The 21,657-nt window shown below is 46.7% G+C and overlaps 2 protein-coding genes across 5 annotated transcripts in view; both read right to left on the minus strand.

Annotated features, from left to right (window-relative positions):
• LOC126521482 (myotubularin-related protein 9) overlaps positions 1-6,161 on the minus strand; it is a 43,521-nt gene extending 37,360 nt beyond the window's left edge. For 2 of the 4 annotated variants that reach the window (XM_055066037.2, XM_055066036.2), the window contains exons 1-4: positions 4,793-6,161; positions 1,380-1,542; positions 856-1,015; positions 609-760 (exon numbers count right to left, since the gene is read on the minus strand). In XM_055066037.2, coding sequence (XP_054922012.1) covers positions 609-760; positions 856-1,015; positions 1,380-1,542; positions 4,793-4,887 — 570 coding nt within the window. In that variant the 5' untranslated portion in view covers positions 4,888-6,161. Of the gene's footprint in view, positions 1-608; positions 761-855; positions 1,016-1,379; positions 1,543-1,767; positions 4,677-4,792 lie in introns of those variants that run through there. The other 2 variants (XM_050170190.3, XM_050170192.3) reach the window with 2 other exon arrangements.
• A 96-nt stretch (positions 6,162-6,257) lies between these two features.
• On the minus strand, positions 6,258-21,075 carry LOC126521495 (uncharacterized). The gene is made up of 7 exons (XM_055066039.2): positions 20,871-21,075; positions 16,763-16,898; positions 12,796-12,895; positions 10,993-11,093; positions 10,348-10,455; positions 10,151-10,204; positions 6,258-10,026 (listed from the first exon to the last, which is right to left on the minus strand). The coding sequence occupies exons 2-7, from the start codon at positions 16,832-16,834 to the stop codon at positions 9,775-9,777; spliced, it is 687 nt and encodes a 228-aa protein (XP_054922014.1). The 5' UTR covers positions 16,835-16,898; positions 20,871-21,075; the 3' UTR covers positions 6,258-9,774.
• Positions 21,076-21,657: the final 582 nt, after the last annotated feature.

Genomic DNA, 21,657 nt, shown 5'->3' on the forward strand with positions numbered 1-21,657 from the left:
TTTTTTGGTTCTGTGACTAACATTTTCTCTTATGAGGCATATGGCCCCTTTAGCCTACTTTCATGCACGCTGGTGTCCTTCAGCAGTGCTTTTTGGCTCTGACTGCTAGGAAGGAATGTGTATGACAAAACATTTAAAGACAGAAAAAAAAATGTGGGGTTAATGTCCCAATACAACTCACTCGCTATGAGAGATACAACAGTGGGTGGCACCAAATAAAATTTTCATGACCTGGGGTTCTTTACGATGTACCTAAAGCCCAGTACATGTGTTTATGCATTCTAATCCCATCTAAATGTGGCTGCTGATACCGGGAATTGAACCCCCAATCCTCATGCTCCCCAGCAGAATGTCATAACCACAGGGCCATCGCTCAGTGGTCAGGTGAGGTCCTCCTTAAATTTGTGTTATCCATGAAGAAACTATAGTCACTTGCTGTAACCAAAAATCTGTATATTTGCTCATAAATACGGTGTTCTCAAGTAGTTTATTAGGTAAAATGCACCACTAGATAATATTTTAAACTAATATTCCAAGCAGACTAGTTGTTGGTAATTTCTAAGCAACTACTCAGGATATGTCAGTGTAACAAGTCACAAACGTCTCACCGAGAAATCTTGGTTCACAGATGATATCCGCCAATCATCTGAGACCAGCTTGATTTTGGCAAAGTCTTGCTCTGTTGCGAATGCTGACCACCCATCCTCCATTATAACGAAAGATGGATTGTAGAAGAATGGATGAAACCATTTCGGGTTATCTGCAGAGGAGAGACAGGAGGCATGAAATGTTACACCCAGGGCTATCTACAAGAGAAAAAGCCAATGGTTTATGTCACAATTACTTTTTCCTTACCTAATGCAGAAAGGCATTCGATGGTGTCTGCAACATTGTTGCAAGCTTCAACACCAGTGATATCGAGCTGAATTATCCTGAAGTCCTTGCATTTCAAAAACAATGACCCAGATAGGGCCCCAATCCTTCGTTCGACATTGTCAACCATCCTGTGGAGCAACTGGAAAAACAAAGGGGGTTCTGAAGTAAGCTGCAGTCACAATTGGTGGAAATTGAAGCATTAAACCTGCATGTCAGTGCAAGCATTTATCAATGCATAGTGTGCGAGTGTGAAAAAATAAAACTGGTCAAAAGACATTGCTTTCGTGTCTCAAAAGTCGCTTCGTCCTCGTTTATTCCATGCTGTGAAGTGTTCAAACTCGAAGTTTCACGGATGAATCCGCCAAGTTCAAAGTTGTAATGTTGTACGTGTGTGACACTGACAACGTGTCACAGCATCCACTTGTAGGTATTCGTGAACATCCGCACGTGGCACATTTATGTCAACTTGTTCATGACAGCGTTGTTACCAAGTGTATACGTACCCATAGCTCCTTATCGTCATCAGTACGCGAAGAGAATATAGAGTGGTGACTCGAAAGAGATAGCGTCCCCGAAAAACTTGTGCAGAGCGGTGCGTGCAGAACTACACGGTCAACTTTGGTGATCTTGATCAGTTCTGCAAACTCCATTTTTTTCCGCTTCGATCTAGGAGCACAAAGAAGATAAACGTCAGGGCCGCAAAAAGCGCTGTTTTACGCACGAAAAGAATTCCACGCATTAGGAGGATATTTTGCGAAGAGGTTCACTAGAGCAAAACCGCAGCTGCGACAAACGTGCGGCAACATCTGCGACGCCCACTAGCAACCGACAAGAGCTTCAACGCTCTGCTTTTCGTCACGCTGTACTTCCATAATGAAGTTAACCGCTTACCAATGTATTAGTACGTCTTAAACAGGCATTTCCGGTATATTCCGCACTTTACATCCAACGACAAACATCATAGCAACATAAACAAGCGGTAGATGAGACAGGCCGCGATGTCCAATGCAGTCATTCGCGTCTGGCTGCATTTGTGGCTTCAGTTGACTATGGATTCTGTACTTTCAACTTACAGCGAGCCACATAAATTTTTATACCAGAACCGGAACCAAAACTACTAGGCGTCAACGTTGGTATCGGGGATATATTTTGCTATAAGGAACAGCATAGGTAAAGAGTGCCTTGCGTTAATAATTCCCTTGGCGCAAGATACTGTGGGAATGCTATTCATTTGGGTCCGAAAGCATGCGCATTTTTATCCACAAGGTTTTGTTTCGTTGCGCGGCGTCGTGTAGTCGCATAGGTGGGCGTAGACCTTGAGTGTATGTTGCACAGTATATGAATAATTTTTTTTTTTTTTTTTTTGAAGAGACGTCATACTTTGTGGAGCCAGAATGCTAGTCGAGAATATACATACAGCTGCGGGTGTCGAGACATCCGAAGAAAAGGTAGGGAAAGTAACACTTGGTAGCTTTGTCCCAGCCAGCGTTAGCCAAGCTGTTCAGTGAAAACAATATTTAATAAACACTGCGCAAGATACAGTAAGACCTACGGTGTTCGATCGCAAGAATTCTGGCAACCGAGCACCATCGGTTTTAATATCGTAACTTGCACCGTGTTCTTAAAATTTTCTTTCTCTTTTCTTTTCTTTTTTAGCTGAACAGCTTGGCTAACATTAGCTAGGAATCCCTAAATGTACGTGCGTCCACAAGTGTCTCGTTTTCTAAATGTGGCTGATACATTGTTTGAGGTAGATGATGTGGGAGAAGTTCGCTGCAGCGCGTACGAGCGGTTATAGTGTCCTACGTTTTCCTTTTTCTGCGACCGCTAAAGCTAACCGCCTCCCCGCTCTGCGCCCCGGGTCGCTACGCTCCCCTAGGCAAGAATCCCCCGTGCCAGGCCTCCTGGTAAACAATATAAAAGAAAAAAGAAAAAGAATACTACGGAAATTCTGAGAATTGACTACCAATGCGTAAGCATTCTTTTACTCGATTGCTACTTCGCTTTTGCTTACTTATTTAGCTAGCTTATGCACATCTACCCATCGCTGCCAATCATCCACTATTATAACGATTACATGTGCTAACTTGACCAATTATGCCTATATTAATGCGAAAGCATTACATGTATATGGCTAATGAGGCGGAAAATCCGGCGCAGTTGTCGATGTTTGAGTGGCCACCGATGGCAAGCCCATGGCCATTGGTTGGAGTAGAGTCCACGACATTTGGTGCTAATTTAGGCGAAGTTAATTAAGGTATAGCGAATTAAGGCAGTCGAACGCGTTACCTTTGTTGGGAGTCGAACCCACGACCTTGCGTTGTGGCATAACATCTGCCTGTCACGCTGCGGACCATGGTACGAATCCCGGTCAGAAGATTTTCTTTTTTGTTTGTTTTTTCGAACGTTACCAATGATCTACTACTACATTGTGATAACGATTACATGTGTGAACCAATTATGCATTTATTTTGCAGATATATGGCGTCATGGGACAGGTAGATTTTGCTGGGGTACTCGCCAAAGAATGTTTACGCTTTAAAAAGAACACGCACTTAGAAGCCAAAGGAAAAAAAGAACAGTGCCCTTCCACTCTGTGAAGAAGGATGACCAGCGAAGCTGTGTATGTGGGCCCCTTAAAACTGCACCTCCGCCGCAGGTCGACCTGGCATTTCACTATCTTCGTGATCTACGCACATATGGGGAGTGCCGCATGGTTCACGTCCGCCGCGGATCGGCCCGGCATTGCACTATCTTCAGGACCGGTCCACGTATGGGGAGTGTTGAACGCCTGCTTCACCTCCGCCGCGGCGGCCCGGCATTGCACTATCTTTGGGATCGGCCCACGTATTGGGAGTTTTGTCCATACACGGACACAATATTGGGGGAAATAGCCCTTACCAGCTTCGCTAAAATTGGTTACGTCTGTGTTTCTTAATTACTAAATGACGGCTACGAACGCGGGAGCACTGGAACGAGCGCACGGTCGCACGGCAGCAATCCACGCTAATGTTTGTGCACAAAAGGCTCATGCCAGTAGCAGAAGGTGGGACGCTGCCCTTGCTCTGCTGCAGAGCCGATTCAGCGGGGCTGAATGGTGTGTCCACTTGGCTTGGTCGCTTTTGTAGCCAATTACGCACTGCGCGACTCTGGAGACATTCGAACGCTCCACGCGTGAACCGAACATGCGTCTCGATACTGTGACAGCACGACTACGCCAACGGCAACGGCACAAATGTACGTACATCAAGCGTCTGTATAATGGGTATTGCAACAAAAAAAAAATGCTGAAAATGCATTAAAAGCTAGTGTGTGTTCGAAATTTGACGTACGCTCCATGTTTATATAGCTGCGACCTTTCTATCGTCCCAACCAGAAGAAAACGCAGTTTAGATGCCGGTATCATTCTGTTTAATTAATTGGTACAGCAAAATGTATAACCAAAACGCTAATTTTCGCGTACAAAACGCTTAACGCGGAAAAAAAAAAAGATCAATATGCAATACTCTGCAGCTGTAGCGACAAGGTGTACCGTATATGGTACACCTTGTCACTATGTCAATATGCGGACATATTGTCCGCATGTCATCCCTGACGGCAACAACAACCGTCGTTCGCAGAAATTTCATACTTCCTCGCCCCCATCCTTTCTGCCAGGTTCGTCCATTCAAAAGGTAAACAAAGTTGAATTTTGGTAATGCATACAAATAAATTACAGAGGCAAGGAATTGGCGAAGTTGAATTTCCGTGAAGCCTGCACACTCAGCCTCCGAGTTGCAGCATTGCCATTAGTACCCCCCTCCCCCACCTCCCTCTCTCTCTACTTATTCTATGCGACGACCTCAGGTGTTCAGTGCAAAGACTGGAGCGCGCTCGCACTCGACCGCTCCTTCGAACTTGGTGTCCGAACACTTACTTGATGGGACTTGGTTTGTTCTTCGGAGACTTTGAGTAAGACACGGACCCATCCCTACATAGATTGAAGCAGAATAATCGAAGCACTCGTTGCATCAGCTGCTCTTGGAACGTTGCAGTAGACAAGCACAATGCCACATTTCAAGCCGCGTAAGTTCAAGTCCCCTCTTTTCTTTAGAATGCGATCGCGTGCGCTTGAAACATGCACGGCAAATGGTTGACACACCAGCGTCGTTTGAGTGAACCTAGCCGGGTAAACATTTCAAAAAAACACCCACACCGCTCACGTAGCGACACACAAGAAAGACGCACCTGCTGATCAAGGTAGATTCCGTGCTCTGGCTGTCCATGGTTCCAGAATATGTCGCAGGCGCAAACAACTGCACGAAGTGCTGGACGGAACGCAGAAGTGCGACACGGCGACGCTATAGCACGCGTTCACAACACGTGATTGAGTTATAACGTTCGCGTGACTCACGGCACCTGCTCGCCCAATCTTCGGTCTTTCTCTTTCTTTTCTTTCCCTGCCCCGCTGCTCGCGCACCTTCGAATGCGGGCACGTACGTACCTGCGCGATGTGATTCTCATTTCGGTGCTGTTCTGCGTCTTGTTTTCGCAACTGACGCTATTCAGTGCAGGACAATGACACAGAGTGCATATGTATCGGACAAATGCAACAGAAAACGACTCGTTGCGTCGCGTTCGGCATATTTTGAACGATTCAAGCTCTGCCCGCGAGCTTGGGCCGTTGTTTTCGCACTGTACGTCATAAGCAGAAGAAAAGGATATGGTAACACTTGCAAGCGAAAATTGAAGAAAGAAAGTTTTCTTGCAGCGTCTTTCTTTTTTCTTTTTTCGGAAATGATTTTTTTTTTTTTTTGTCTTGCAGACATTTAACAATTGCCTTTTCGGCCACACAAGAGTTCGTGCTTTCTTTTTTCACGAAAAATGCATTTGGCAGTTCAAGTTACATATAGAACGTTCCGTTTCTGCTTCAATGTATGTCTTTTTTATTGTATGTGCTATTCTCGACTAAAGCTTGCCTTCGAAAGTTCGCTGTGTGTCTCGAATACACGGCGCCCTGTTGTACCAGCATATATTTATGTATACTTTAATACGCGATGTGGGAATCACGCAGCATGCTGCACTTACCTTTCTCCGGATATGCGAACAGCATGCGCGCTGTCTTGCTGCTGTTGTTGCACTACTACTACTATTAATTAATTCATTCATTCACTCTTCTTTTTTTTCCCGAGAATTATTTGCGGGTTTTGCTTTCATGTTGCTTTAGCTTATCCCACTTGTGCCATTCGATTTCGCACTCCGGCGCCCTTTAACTGGCCCTGCCAGTACTGACAAACTCGTTCTTCGCCTGTTCAACAAAGCTGCTGTACGAACTGCCGTCCTCATCGTTGTAGGGGCGTTTCGCATGCAGGCATCCCTTAAATAAATGACAAGGGTCTATACACGTTTCTCGGGCCCTTTATTCGACTCCTTTTTAGACGTTCACAGTGCATGTGTGAAAGAGGGTGTTGCTTTGGCCAAGAGTTTTGTGATGAAGACAGAATGGAAGAGTTGTCATGTTAAGTAAATAGGTGCGAAATTGTGCTCTTCTTCCCTTCGTTTCTTTTTCGTTTCCTATTTTCTCGAGGAGGGCATCTTGGAGCACTAAAAAAAAATGTTCAAATCCACTTCCCACTTTTTCACGCGGTATCAGTTCTACATAGTTGCACGTGCGCAGAAGATTAGTGAGACGCTTCGTCAGGTCTATTTCGTTGGACATTAGTCGCGGCGAAACAACACAAGCACGATAACAAGAGTTGTATAGGTATCCCAAGCGTTGGTCTTTGCGCTCACGCCGCTTCGCCGCTCATAATGATCGAAGGGAATTGCCATGCCAACTGGCATCAATAAATGAAAATGTGAGGGAGTGCGATCTATGGAAAGAGTCAAAAGGAGGCCATCGAGAATGCCATAATATAATTTTGTGACAAGAGTTTGCCGCTCTCGACTGCTCAGTTCAATTGTATATATAGGACTTCCCACGGCAAGAACAAAATGAATGAGGCGCTTTGCTGGTATGTCTGAGCGCTGACGATGGCGGCATTGACACCCAATCGGCTGGCTCTGTAACCGCGACACAGGTGTGTATGAGTGCACTGGGCAAACACAAGCGAATTAAGGTACGTACGCTTAGCCAATATAAAAGCGAACACTTCATCTGCCTTGAAATAGCGATTCTTGAAACCGTGCAAGTCAACACCTCACTCACTGCTATTTCTCATGTTGTTCGCCTGTTGAAGAATCCCGCTCACGCAACATTTTTCTCATTGCGAGCATACACAAGGAAAGTCAACGGCTTTGATCACAAATTCGGTGTCTTTTCCTTTCATGTTGGCGCAACGCGTGTGCAAAGCGACATGCGGCCACCACGCGACGAACGCGTGACCAGCGGCCGCGGTAAAATAGAGAACGGAGCGAGATGGGTGGAGAAATAAAACTCCGCAAGCGCATTCCAGGCCGCCCTTGACTTCACGGAGGAGGCAGACCTCTTCAGCCGATCCGTGCGGACAGCGGATTGAAGAGGTCCGCGCGGAGCGTACGTGCGAGTAGACCCACACTGAAAGACGCCGCTGGACGAAAGTACTGACGGGACTTCTCCCGTCAGTACTTTCACCCTGCCATCGAGCTGGCCATGTTCGGAACTCTACCTGTCCTCTTCTCCATTTCCCCACTCTCCCCGACTTGTATACCGCAGTTGAGGTTTTACTATAAAGTGAAGTACTAGTTAACGCTGATTTCATCCAGTAATCACTACTCCACTCCCCTGCCCTCCCCCTCCAGATACAAGGAGAAGCACAAATAAAAAAAAAAAAAAGGGTATATGTAGGCGAACAGCTAAAGCTCATAGACGACGCCTTGCCACGATGCTTCTTGATCAATAGCAGACTTTCCTAAAGAGAAAGGGGGCGCGTAAAGAAAGCACAGGAGAATCGCCTGTCGTGTATCGCAGGCAGCTATATATACAACAAGGGCAAGCCTTTGCACGGAGGACAAAGACGGTAGTCGATTTCCTAATTTCTGATTCGTTGATCTAACCCAGTGATGGCCCCTACTGATGGATGAGTTGAAGGAGAAAAACAAAACTAAAACGGCGACGGCACGCAACGTATTTCCGACGTCAGCGTATGTGGGTCGCGCGGGAGTACTATACAGTACATGCTACCACCATGACCGGAATGCATACCACAGGGGTTCACTTTAAAACAATATTCGCAGTAAACACGTTTCGGTTGTGCATGATGACAGTGAAGTAGGCGTACAGCGAAAAACAGACTCGTCGACGCGTGGCGACGCCACGTTCAAGAAGAGTTGGAAATACGATGCGTGTGGTTACCCTATATATAGCAAGACATACAAGAAGACAAAACGCGTACGTGACGAATTGTGCTGCCGTCAGTGCCCAATTGAGAAAGGCGATAAACACAGCCAGATGCGTCTGTGCGAACCCAAAGCTCTTCGAGCAAACTTGAATCAAATTCATGTGCGGAAAAACACGTATACAAGTAAATATAGCGTTCTGTTCCGCGTTCTGTACTGTCTCGTAGTGACTGTACTTGTACGTAGTAGCTGAAGTGACAGGAATTACTATAATTTGGCGATGTCAAGCAGAGTACTGCAGGAGGGTTTTTCAAATGACGAACTTCTCCCAGGTGCGCTCTTTTGCTGCTATTTTCCATCGGGAACCAGCTTTACCGAACGAAATGTACTTATGATCCAACATATGCACATAATATATAAGATGTCCCAGCTATCGTTAACCAAGCTGTTTAAAAGATATGTAAAAAAATAGGCTGCGGCTTAGCTCAGCTAACCCTGGATATGCAAAGCGAAAGCTTGGTTTAGCTTGGTTAAGTCTTGGTTTCATTTGGTTAACCATTGATCTGGGTGTAATTAATATACTTAGGTATACAATCATCGTTAAGTCAGGTATGACGGCTGTGCCTAGGTCGGTGGCTAGACATGACTGGGATTAGGCTTGGGTTGACACGCATCGTTCGACGGTGCGACGGCTGTTGTGCCACAGGGAAAGCGCAAATGCTAGACATGCAAAGAGACGCCGCGAACACGGGCATGCGTCGAAGCCACGGTGTAGTCGATGCACAAACGGACAGGATGCGAACGCGGTCTCTACATTTATCTCGACGGTGCGACACCTGCTGCATTCCGGACCCTCTCCAGTGAAGCAGCTCGCCGGGCGATATCCGCGGCGTCGTCAGGCGCTGCTTAGCGATGACGGCTCAAAGCCTCCCGCCCCCACGGAATGCTCAGAGGAGACGGCCCGGCTTCGCTCTCATCCATATGGCCGAGCTCGCGCAGACTAGGCGAGCGCGGCGCTCCTCTTAGTCAGGCGCGCGGCGAGTCACGTGGTCAGGCGGCGACCCAGCTGCGGAGAGCGCATGCGCCAAGCCGGCAGCGGCGGCGGAGCTCGGCGCGGCGAGTCACGTGATGCGTTACCAAGGTTCAGCTGCGGTCAAATGAAGGTCAAATTGCTGGCGACGGCGAAACTCGGCTCGATGCGGTTAGTAAAGCTTTTGCTGTAAACGGTGCAAGATTTTGAGATCCACGGTATTCGGTCGTCAGACCTCTGACGACTGAACATCCTAGGTCTTAAACTCGTGCCTCGCACCGTTATTTAATTTTTTTTTTCGTTGAGCAGCTTGGCTAACGTTAACTGGAACACACGGTATATAATATCGCACTCAGTTACGGGGCTTCCTTGTTTTTGACATTTTCTCCATCCTGTTGCGAAGTCTGGTCTGACGCAGGTTTGCTCGAAGACAGTTCTGGGCGTGCCATACGATGAGATCAAGCGCTGTACCTTGGAGCTATGTACAAAATTTTGCGTACAAGGTCATCGTCTGTCTCCTCTTCCTTGTGGCAAGGACGACATGCCGCTACAAGCACTTCAACCATGCATGTTCACATGTACAGGCGCATGCCAATCCCACTCTTGGGGTCTTCCTGTACGCGTGCCTCGTCGTCGTATCCTTCGTATGGAGGCGGCTTCTGCAGGTAATCGAGCAGGAAGGGCGGCAGCCGCTTGTGCGGAGGCAGGTCGTCGATGTGCAGCTGCGGTACCTGGGACGCCACTGAAGGCAGGGTCTCCTCTTGGCGCGACTCGTGCTCCTGGAGCTCTCGGTAGTAGGACACGCTCACCAACAGGAAGTATGTCTGCGAGATACGAAATTATGAATGTGAGAATAGGTTAACTGTATCTGCAATAGAGCACTCGCAGCTCTTTTCTCTTTATTGTCCCTTTAACAGAGAAAACGAGATATGTAGAGAAGCAACGTACCCTAGTCAAGACGATGAACAGAACCGGTATTAGGGTGTTGAGGGGTAACGGCACCTAGATCAGGAAGATGCAATGGTATAAGAGAAATAAACTTCGAAAAACTTAGTTACGGGAGCATACTAAAACAACGCTCTTATAAACGGCGACATCAACCAACCGTTCTAAACGCTATGAGAGAACCTGCTAATTGAACTCACGGTCTGATAGCGGCGGCAGGAGAGCACGATAACTGCCGACATGAGTGCTGGCGACACGATGCCGCAAGTCGTGAGTCCTATGAAGGGTAGCAGGAGCCAGCGACTTTCCTGCGGAAGCACAGCCAGAAACGCGGAAATCACTGACCAGTCATTCAATTTTGGCTCCATAGACGCGCTTTTGGAGCCGGCAAAGCAGCCACCATTGCCGCCAGAACGTATAAGAACATGGTGAACAAATATGCATTAGCGAGTATTCCACATTCTTTCGTGAAGTGATGACGAAGGCCACATAATATAGAAAACCAAGACAACACCCCGTATGCGATCACACTGTTTTTTTTTTTTTTGCCTTCGCGCTGTGTGCTGTGCGCTTCATTGATGTTTTAAGAAAATAATTGAGACGGCGCGTATAATAACGGCGATCTAATTACCCATGGATTGCATCAACATAGCTTTCACATCTGCGTCGTACAGTATAAACGGGCTCTCTTCACGCTTTTTAGTGAGGTTTAGCGAAAGGATTACCACGAAAGTCCGAGATCACTGTAGACGTGTCACGTTGATTGGAGAGTGTGCATTGGCAAACAAGGCCAGCTGAGAGAGGTAGCGAGACAGTCATAAGGAAAAGTGGCACAGTTGACGCACCAGTGTGGTTGCCTTGATGGCTAGCCAGGAGGACATCATCTCGAAGAGCAGGATCAGGCCGAAGCCCAACATGGCCATGAACTCCACGACTGGCGAAGCGGCTGCAGAGGCATGCGAACATATATGGGTGCACGGCGCCGTGTAAGTTCTTGCTAGGCGCATACTTCGCGACCAGATGCTAGTCGTGAAACCTTAAATGTATCGCAATAAAAAGAAACAGCGAATCCGCATATACTTGTCTTGTACTGGTAATCTTTCAGTACGGTGTTTTCATTTGACGCAGGAAGAAGAAATGCTATAGAGAAAGAACGAACAAGAAACTACGGCGCTATTTCTCTCGCGCGCTGTTTTTCTGTGTCAATCCAAATTAGCAGACTTCTAAACTTGAAGTTCTAGTCTGCACTTCTTCGGGGCATAAAAATATTTATTATTATAGCGGCAAAAGCGAGGCAAAACTCTTTCCCCCAGCCCCTCCCCCCCCTTTTTTTTCTGCGTAAAAACACCTCTGAAGCATTTCGCTGCTTCTGCTCTGTCAGGATTTCTTCTAAGAAATGCAAAATAACAGTTAGTAATGGTTATTTTCGCTTCTTCCCTTTAGTTTTTATTCTTACAGGGGAACAACAACAAAAAAACTCCTTCGTTGACTTATTGCCCAAAAAGGTGTTAATAAGTGTAGACCACGCATGACTAGCCGATCGTCATCACTGCTGTTACGCAGACTTTATATGTATCCATTATGAGCCCATACATACAATTAGACCAACGTCCAAACATGACGATCGAGGCCTATAGAATTCCGGGACCATGACGTCAGTCTAGTGGGTCCATGCATCCAAAAGGGAAAACTGGCAGGCAAGCGGCGACGCTTATCAAGGGACCGAACGAGTTCTGGGGAAATCATCAAGGTGCAAGTAAAGGAGTGAAAGCTGTCGTTAGTATCTGAGAGTCATTACCTTGAGAGCAAAGTCACATGATTAGTTCTTGTATAGACGCACGTTTACTCTTCTATCATAGGATGGAGAGGTGGACCAGCTGGTATTTCATTCTCGTAAGCAGCTTCGAGCGCACGAAAGACGAGCGATGAAGCTGTGTTGTGTGTCGCCTTAATTCTTCGTATCTCGTCTTCCCTGCGTTCCAGGTTGTTTACGAGAATGTACTCCTGAAGTTCATAATTTCAGCACTGCGTGATTAGCGACGAAAACTCCGGGCCATAACTGCAAAGTAATAAGTGGTAGCGTTCTCTTTCGCCCTTTCCTCTCACTAAACTTTCTTCTCGCTCTGCGAGTTTCCAAGTCTCTTGTCTACAGATGGCGTTGATCTATATCAAAAGCACGTGCAGCGAGAAAATTGAAAGCGTCGGAGCAAAAAAAAAAAAAGAAAGACAACAACAACAAAAAACTGTACTTTCGGTTAAGAGTGAAGGGGCCTTCAAGGAGCATGTTAAATGTTTGTGCGCTATTTGTCGACTACGTGTCTTAACTACACTACCGTAAGGCGACGGTGACAACAACAAGCAGAGGCTTGCCGTCGTGTGCGTGGCAGAGCTGTTCTTAACCGTGTCCTCGGTCGTACTCGGAACGACCTCAACCTCATTCAACAAATGCACGCGCATTTCCGAGTTTGCCAGCCCGCGGTTGATTTCTCTCGGGAAATCGTAGCCCACGTATACGACGTCGGCAAAACACAAAGAGAAAGGTCGAGTCGACGTTTGCGGTGCACTGCATCGTGCGAACCAATCCTGAGAGCACGCGCGCGAGCGAGGCACCGCGGTGCGCAAGTGGCAAAAGTGGGTCGCACGCTCACGTGTCACGTCGAATCCCAGGGACCTGTTGATAGATTCGAGGAAGCCTTGCTGCCGGTACAGCGAGATCATGTAGGTGACGAACAGCAGGCTCGTCGAGAACTGAAACGAGACGAACAGAGAACATCGGGTCAAGTGGTCGACTCGCCTCGAGGGTGGTTCACTGGTGCGAAGACTAGCGTATATGCTTCGCTTGTTTAACTAAATCACGTTACCGTCTCGATGAGAGAGAGAAGGTGATCAAAGAACGACGTCGAGGTTAGCCACGGTCGAGCCCCGTCGGCTACCTTCCATTGAGGGAAGCAGAAATGAGAAAAACGAGATGAACAAAAGGAAACGAGGTTTTGTGGCGCGACCTGATCCCCGCGCAATTAGAGAAGGCCACTCACAATCACATGCTTTCCCGAGTCAAATTTATGCAGACTCTTAATGCTCTCTGTGCAGATGACGGCTGATGTCATTGACCGGTTCATTGACCGGAAAAGTCAGAGAGGTCGGCCGGAAAGTGGAGTATCTGGCTTGCTACTCTGCGCAAGGGAAGGGGCTGGTGTCAAACTTAGTCTTGAAACATTTTATCCCGTGAATGGTTGGTCATTTGGCTCCTTTAAGCTGATTTAGCGTGGAGGGGACAGAAGCTTTTTGGTTGTCCTGGGAGGGAAGTGACGTAAGTTTGTTCGTTTGGTCCGACTGCTTATTAAGCTGTGTCTTGTGGCGCGACTAAAGATAAATTAGGCTATACTTTGCACCAAGCACAAGCTATAATAATAAATTATAAATTTATAAGTAGAATTAGCTTACATGGATATAGCACATTAGACATCCATGTTTAGCACTAGCGCAAAAAAAAAAAGAAGAAGATACACAGAACAAGTGGAAGAAAGAGACACACATCATCACTCATCACTGCTTCTTTCTTGTACTTCGTCTTCCTGCGCTATACACTTACGTATCGTCAACCTATACGAACTCGCCAAAATTTCGGTTTTGCTATTAGACGTCTATGAGACTTGCTCGCTTAAATGTAAAAATACAAGGACCGAAATAAGACTTAATGGCTATGTAATATAACCCAACATTCCTTATTTATTAAACAATTGAATCGCATGCCAGAGGCGAACATTGTCGTCGGGGTCCGGGATTAGCTTTTCAATGGGCATATTCAGCTCCCGAACAGCCCCGATGTATCTGTACCCTTACGTTTTGTCCTGAACAGCTGCGGGCGAAACAAGTTACGCGAGCGAACGTCAGCCGGGATCACTGAACCCGGCGCCCCTGTGCGCATTCAGACCTGCTACAGCTGACCCATGGCCTGCCGAGGCTGTGTTATTCCCATCACAGCTGAGAGAGTGAGGCAACCACTTCGCCTTGTGACGCCTCATGCCATTACACAGCGGTTGTTCTTGTGATTAAATGCGTTAAGTAATTGCTTTGGAAGCATGCAATTCATACGCATACAACTTCTGACTGGCGTGGAATTGCTTGGAACGAGCGCACTTTCCTTTTCAAGGAATATTGCATTATCAAGAGAAGCAATTTTTTTGTTGAATATTTGATTCGACAGGATTTGCTGCAAGGCATAAAGAATACAACAAAGTTTAAACAAAAGCTTCCAACTCTGCATCTTGAAAAAACTGCAGCAGTTTCTTTGCAAAGTTTTTATCCATCACCCAACGGTCAAGGTTTCTTAAGTCTTATGTAATTAAGTCTTAAGTCTGATCGCCCGCGTTCCGAGTCGCATCCAAAGCAGGTGTCGAGCCCCTGACGTTGTCACAGGTGCTGAGCACTTGGAACAAGTTCCTTGATCGTCTTTTGCCGGTCCCCAAGCACAAATGATATTTTCGTCTCGATGTTAATCAGCACAACAAAACTTTGATGACCTGTTCGTTGTGTTGTGAAATGCTTTCTGCATTGAACCACGTGGCATCGTGTTGTTCCGTGTGGCCTAAAAGAATTTCGTGCGAATGCAACCATCTCGCATTTAAAAAACGTTGCTGAAAGTGCGTTTTTTGGGTAACTCTGTGCTTGCTTAGGTACATTACAGTAAAACTGCCAGTATTACCCGCGGACTTACAACATGCCTAGTTGTCTTTTCCAAGCTTTCGTTTAGTAATTTCCGCCGTTTTCTTGGCATGTAATCGCGATAAAATTCATACTTCATAGCACATCGTTTCTCTTAACAATGCAAAGCGATTGGGTTCGCCTCATCGCTGAGAGTTACTTGGCACGCGATGCTGTGTTCTCGGGGCGATTTTTGATTTCGTCGTCTTAAATGTAACGCCATAGTGTTATTGTAAGTTCGTCTGGTGTCATCTACGAGATGATGCGCTTTTCGTCACCTTATGGTGAATACTGCGGAAATTCATATGTACAAACTCCTGTTGTGTTGCCCTTCTTTCGTGGCTGTTTTGTGCTTCCTAGAGCTGTGAGTCGCTGTGTAATTTCACGTAGTGCACGTGTGTATTGCGGTTAAGTTAACACACACACACACACACACACACACACACACACACACACACACACGCACACGCACACGCACACACACACACACACACACACACACACACACGCACACACGCACACACACACGCACGCACGCACGCACGCACCATTATTAACGACACAAAGGAAAAGATAGATACAAAGCCTTAAGACATACCAAGCTGTGCCTTAGAGAGACACTAGAGAAATAAACTATAAACAATTATGGTAAAAGAGAACTCGGACCTTCATTTCCTGTTCTAATAATCAATCTAAGCCAGGGTTACAAGACTGGGCTAATAGCCAAATTGGGCTACTTCTCAAGCGAGTTGGAAACAGAACTTTTCTTTTGGATATGTGACTGCATTTGGGCTATATTTCTTTCTGAGAACTAACCCCCGACTCTTTACAGCTCGGCTACCCTTGAGACACTAAGCAAGATACGCTGAGGAGGGGGCGGATGCCACATCACCATTTTACCGGATGATCATTTGAAATTGTGCATCGCATACCAAATTAGGCGGCAGCAAAAATGTGGCAAACCATATGTGTGGCTGCCAATCACTAAGTACCATGCTTAGTTGATAAGTTAGCAAAGTTCTAGTCGCCAATTTGTTAACATCCTTGTTTCTGAGGTGCAGCTGCCATCTACTGCACTGTAATTTGTCGTGTAACCTATTGTATTGTTTCGTGTATTGTGTTGCGTTGTTTATTGTGAAATTGTCATTAGCGATAACTATGCTGAATACATACCATTGCTCAGCCCGTTTATTGAGTGACAACCTTTGTTTGTTTTTCTTTCAAGTGATTTCTTTCTTCTTTTTTTAGAAAAGAGACTGCATTTCTCATGAAGTCCTCATTTACCTTATCATAAATTTGCCTGCGAGTCTGCATAGCTGCGCTTTTTGAAGCAGTGCTGCGAGTGCGAGTGCAGGGGGAGAGTGAGACATGACATTTTGTGTCCGCATATAAAATACGCATGTATTTTGAATGCCTCTTTCAGACTCCCAGATGAAGCCACAATAAAACCTCAGGGCGAGTAACCCTGACCTAACAAATATGCCTTTGCAAGAATAGGATATTTATTTTGCGCCTTCTTGGGGGCTCATTAAGTGGCACAAGCCTCTGTAGAAATCTCGGCCTCCTAGTATCCATGAAAGAAACTAATGCGCAGATTCCCTTAAGGAAAGTAATTTAATAACCTGGAATCATCTCATAAGAAAACACAAATTTTTTGGCTACTTCTGGGCTGCTTAATATTTTCACTCTTCGGCTACTGCTGGGCTATTACGAAGGCCAATTTGGTGAACTGTCGTTGGAGTGATCTGGTAACGCTGCCTATTACAGCAAAACTAACGAAAATAAAGTTTTGACAGGATGCTTTATCAGTTTAAACTGATTGCGTGAATCTCTTTGGTATCCCTTTAGGGTGATCGGCACAGGTTGTAAACGCTTTGTGACGTATGTGATCTTGCCTTTAATAGAACTCACCAGTGTTATGACAGCTGAGTAGCGAGTGCCTCTCTGGAGAGAGCACTTGAAGAAGCCCGTCCTGGGAGTCATCTTCTCTACCTCACTCTGAAGCGAAGAAGAAAAGCTTGTCACGTGGTCCAAGCACGTAGAGAAACTGAAAAAAGAAAACACATTTCTTTTTTCAAAGAGACTGACTTGCTAAATATAGTTGTTTTATGAAATCTATGATCAAGGACGCTGGCTATCGGTGCACGGCGGTTACACTCGATCACGTCATCGGGAAGCTGCTGGGGCGGATATTACAGCGGTGTCTGTCACGATAGCGGCGCAAGGAGGAGCTAAGGATTTGACGAGAGCGTGATGCGCCTACTATATATCTGCGACGTTATCTTTCCTAGAGTAAGTGAAGTAAATTTTTTTCGGAACCAAATGGTCAATTGAAAAACGAACTTTACCAATGAGCACTTAAGTCGAGCGGCACCAAGGGCGCCTCAGAAGAAGCAAAATAAAGTTGGCATAAATCCACACATCACGCAAAATATGAAAGGGGAGCGAAGAAGTAAGATCGATGATGCTGTTCTGACCTTTAAAATTACTGGCTGCCGAAAGAGGCGTTCGATTTGCATTCTTAAAGATAGCATAGCGAGAAGACGTACATGAAAGGTGTCGGCCAATGTATCACTTTCGTTTACGTTTCTGTTTTTTTTTTCTTCTTGCTATTATGCTTCCTTCAAAACAATCAATCTCCAAAGTCACTTCGACGCTAAGCGGCGCGGTTTTAGAAGAGGTCGTTTGCTTCGTATAGGAAGGCAAGTGGATGTCAGTAGCAAACGTCGTATTGAACACCAGTGTAATCCAGAACTGCACATGCTCGAGCACACACCAAACGAAACGGTTATACGTATATATATACCTTGGAACTGCGCTGCGGCGCCACGCGGTACAGCAAGCAAAACCAACAAGATGCACGGCGGCGCTTCGGCGGGCAATGAAACTTCAGTGAGCGGTCGCTGCGCCCCGAATAAGTTAGTCCCTTAAACGCGAGCAGCCGCGGCCACTTGTGCAGGTGACGAGAAGCAGCTGCCACCGTCGGTCGGGACCCCGTGTGCGACGGAGCACAAGCAGACGACAGGCGCAAAAGCTGGCGGCCCCGATTCGGTCTCTCCGGTCATGTGTAGAACAGTATATGTGTACATACCCGGCAAAATGTGCACGGAGCAGGGTGTCGGTGATAAAGAAAAAAAAAAGGGAGTTTGAAAAAAAAAAACACAAAAAGGTGGAAAGCGAAAGAGAGAGAAAGAGAGAGCAAGGAGGAGGAAAAACGGGGAAGCCGAACAGATGAACGTTCGGTTTGCTACTCCACACTGGGGTAAGGAAGACGGGAAATAAACAGAACGAGAGAGGGGTATGGTGAAGTCGACAGGTTGCGGCCATAAACACATCTTTTCCGGAAATTCGCTCAGCGATGATCAGAATGGTCAGAATGTTAGCTTCTTTTGTTAGCTTGCTCCTAAACGTCTTCCTTGCAACATATATTTAAATGTATTGCTTCACATCATTGTCTCCTGCGGTGGCGAGATCAGAGTGTGAGAGCAGAAAACCAGCAATTTTGTAAATCGCTAGCAGAGCGCAAGATTCTGCTTTGCCTATATATAGAAAAGTAGCTCTCACACATTCTGCTGGCTCACTAATAAGCTATTCGGTACGTCTTCAGAATTAGCGACAAATGGAACTCTGTATATCCCATTGGGATAAAATGTGGATAAATAAATGGATAAAATAAAAAGATGTGCACAAACGGACTGCATGACGTAAGGGAGGACAGGACATGTGGGACCCGTTTCCCAGAGTTGATAACTCATATCGCAGTGGAAATTGAGAGAGCCTCATTAGGTAACCTGACTATTAGTCTCCACACCACACTCAAATGTCCCCTAGACTACGTCACACCAACTCCAGAGCAGACAACCAGAAGAAGGGCGCCGCCATCATACGGCTTTGAGAGCCACCCGCGCGACGCGGAATAATTGGAAGCTTCACAAAAGGATTAGTGGCGCACAATGGGCGAGCCATCTTTTCTTAGAACACGCAGCCGCATCTCGTTACATGATTGGCGGACACGAGCCCTAGCCTTCGCTGAACGGCACGGAGTTAGTGAGACGGAGCGTAGGCCTGCAGAGGCGCAGCACGCGTTAGTATGATGATCAAAACTAAATTAAATTAATGTGTTTTACGTGCCAAAGCCACGATATGATTATGACACACGCCGTATTAGGGGACACCGGAGTAATTTGACCACCTGGGATTCTTTAACGTGCATCCAATGGACGGTACACAGGCGTTTTTGTATTTCGCCCCCATCGAGTTGGGGTCGCCGCGGCCGGGATTTGATCCCGCGCCTGGGTTTCGCAGCGCAATGGCAATGCCACTATGCCACCACGGCGGGTGTTGGTGTGAGGATAAGAATTGAAATAAAGGGGAGTGGGTGATCATTAAGAACAGCCTTGTCGCTTCAAACGGTTGCCGCCAGTGTAGACGCTCTCCTGTAGGTGGAGTATTCACTGAGAATTCGGGGGTGAGGAAACGTTCTATATAGGTTAGCCCAACACAGTGACAGGATGAGCAATGACATACACAGCAGTGTCTGAGACAAGAACAGACTTGCTTATTTCGTAAGATTTAGGTACATGTGCCAACTCTTGTTGTATTGTTATGGCGTGCTATACACTATATATGTATGTCTCTTGCCCTTACTCTTTCGTTTTATATATATTTATGCGCATGTCAAAACATTGCTTGAGTTTCAGCCAAGTCTTGCGTTGAACGAAAAATAATTTTGGGGCTCCGGCTGCTTTTAAAGAGGTGTAAGAAATCGAAAGAAAATCATGCTGTACCATCGGAAACAAGTTAGACGACCAGTACTGGTAAGAAACATACGCAACGAAAACAACATCGCGTAACACAGCGGAAACAAAACAACAACAACAAATAATAAAGACCCACCATGGTCGCATAGTGGCTTCACCACGGCTTGCCTCATAATCAGATCGTGAGCTTGGCACGTAAGACCCCAGAATTAAATTTTTAATTGAAAAGGTAACGCTTGTTTGTGATCCTTTCTTGTTATGCTGGCCATGGCCACCTCTAGAATTTTTTCTTTTTTTCTTTCTTTCTTTCTTTCTTTCTTTCTTTCTTTCTTTCTTTCTTTTTCGACCCAGTGGGGCGTCTTTGCGAACCATCGTCGGCTAAGTGTATAGCGTCGAGCGACAACATTTAACCATAAATGAAAGTGCGTCACTCAAACTGCTACACATATGCTAGCGCGTCGAAGTAATATTTTTTTCCCGCTCAGCTAGGTTTACCAGGAGAACATTTGCAAAGTTCACAAAGACGCGCCCTTTCACTTGACAGCCGTGCGCTTCCCTATACGCTGCGAGTCACTTTTTTCCAGCTTGTTTTGTTCAAAGCTTACTCATCGCAAGACTGCTGCAATAAGGTTGAACAAGGGCACACTCTTCTAGCGTCAGCTTCATTGCAAGTACCTAGCTGGTGCTGCCCGTGACGGGCAGCCGCGCTTATACGAATCACGCTATATCTTGCAAAACCAAGGAATAAAACATGCCACGTATTTTAAATCCCCAGTTGTCTAAGCTCTCAAAGTTAAGACTAACCGCACAATGTATCGTCGTATAGCTATGAGAAACCACTGAGTAATTCTTCCACTGAATTTTCCCTTGCCTATGTTTTGAACGCAGCCGACTGATATTCCCCCATTGCTGTTCTCGCGAGGGGGCTTTGTTCATCGATCCCCTGCTTCTTGCGCCATTGTTCTGGTTATACATCACACTGCAAATCACTCTTCGAAGTCCAGTGTCATCATGAAAGTCTTGCCTGCCAGCATAGATCGCGTAATCTTTAAATTTGCTCTTCATCCTGCTGCTTGTTCTGGTTCGCGAATCTTATGCCTGCAACCTGAACTACACGGATTCGCATTCGGTTCAGCGGTCTGCCGGATCAGCGCGCAAGCTCAGCTACCTCGCTCGCGAACGATCGCAACGGTTGTACCGCTCAGTACCAAGCTAATCCGCCAGAACCGAGCGTACATTTGACACGCGCTGGCACTCACAAGGCAGCAGTGTAGCGACGCTTCGATGGTCTGAAAGGTCAAGGCACAAACGATGCGACGCGGTGCGATTCCTTCTTGGCTTTGATTCCGCGGGCGCCGCGGCAACGTCGGCAGATTCGTCGTCGTTCTGTGAAAGAGAAAAGGCAGCGTCGGCTGGCGGAGCACACTTGTTCGGTGCGGGGGCGGCGTTTCCTTCAAGACGCAGCTGCCAGCTGCGCGACGGGTTTCGGCGCTGCTGCCCTGGGCGCGCACTCGCGAGGCGTGGCGACGAGACAAGCAGCTGCCTGCGAGCCTCCACGTCCGCGCAGTTACGGTCGGAGGGCGCGCGGCCGCCGCGCGGAGTCCAGGGCGCCGCCGAGACCTGCCCGTACAACGGCCCCGTACATCCTCCTCAGGCCCATCGACCATCGTCGGGATCATCGGCTTCTTATCCTTTGCAAAACTAGAAGCGATGACCGAAATAAAAGAAAAGGAAAATCGCTTTCACGTGAAACATCTGCATGCGAAGGTGTCATATCAACGTCATCACCAGCAGCGTAGTTAAACGAAATTCCGTGGCCGCAGGTCTAGGTATACACTGAACTCACAGTCTTTGTCTGAAACAGTCTGTGACACACAAACAGCCTTGCGTTTTTTAACAACAGCCTTGTTATCCAACAAGCGCGTCTGCTGGTCTTACGTGATTTCTCCCGCCGAAATCACCCGACCAAACACCCAGTATTACGAATGTTTGTCGTGATAACCGCGTAGTACGTATATCCTGATGGCATAGATTGGTAAAAGGCCA

This window comes from Dermacentor andersoni, chromosome 6 (assembly GCF_023375885.2).
Source record: "Dermacentor andersoni chromosome 6, qqDerAnde1_hic_scaffold, whole genome shotgun sequence".
NCBI classification, from domain to species: Eukaryota; Metazoa; Arthropoda; class Arachnida; order Ixodida; family Ixodidae; genus Dermacentor; species Dermacentor andersoni.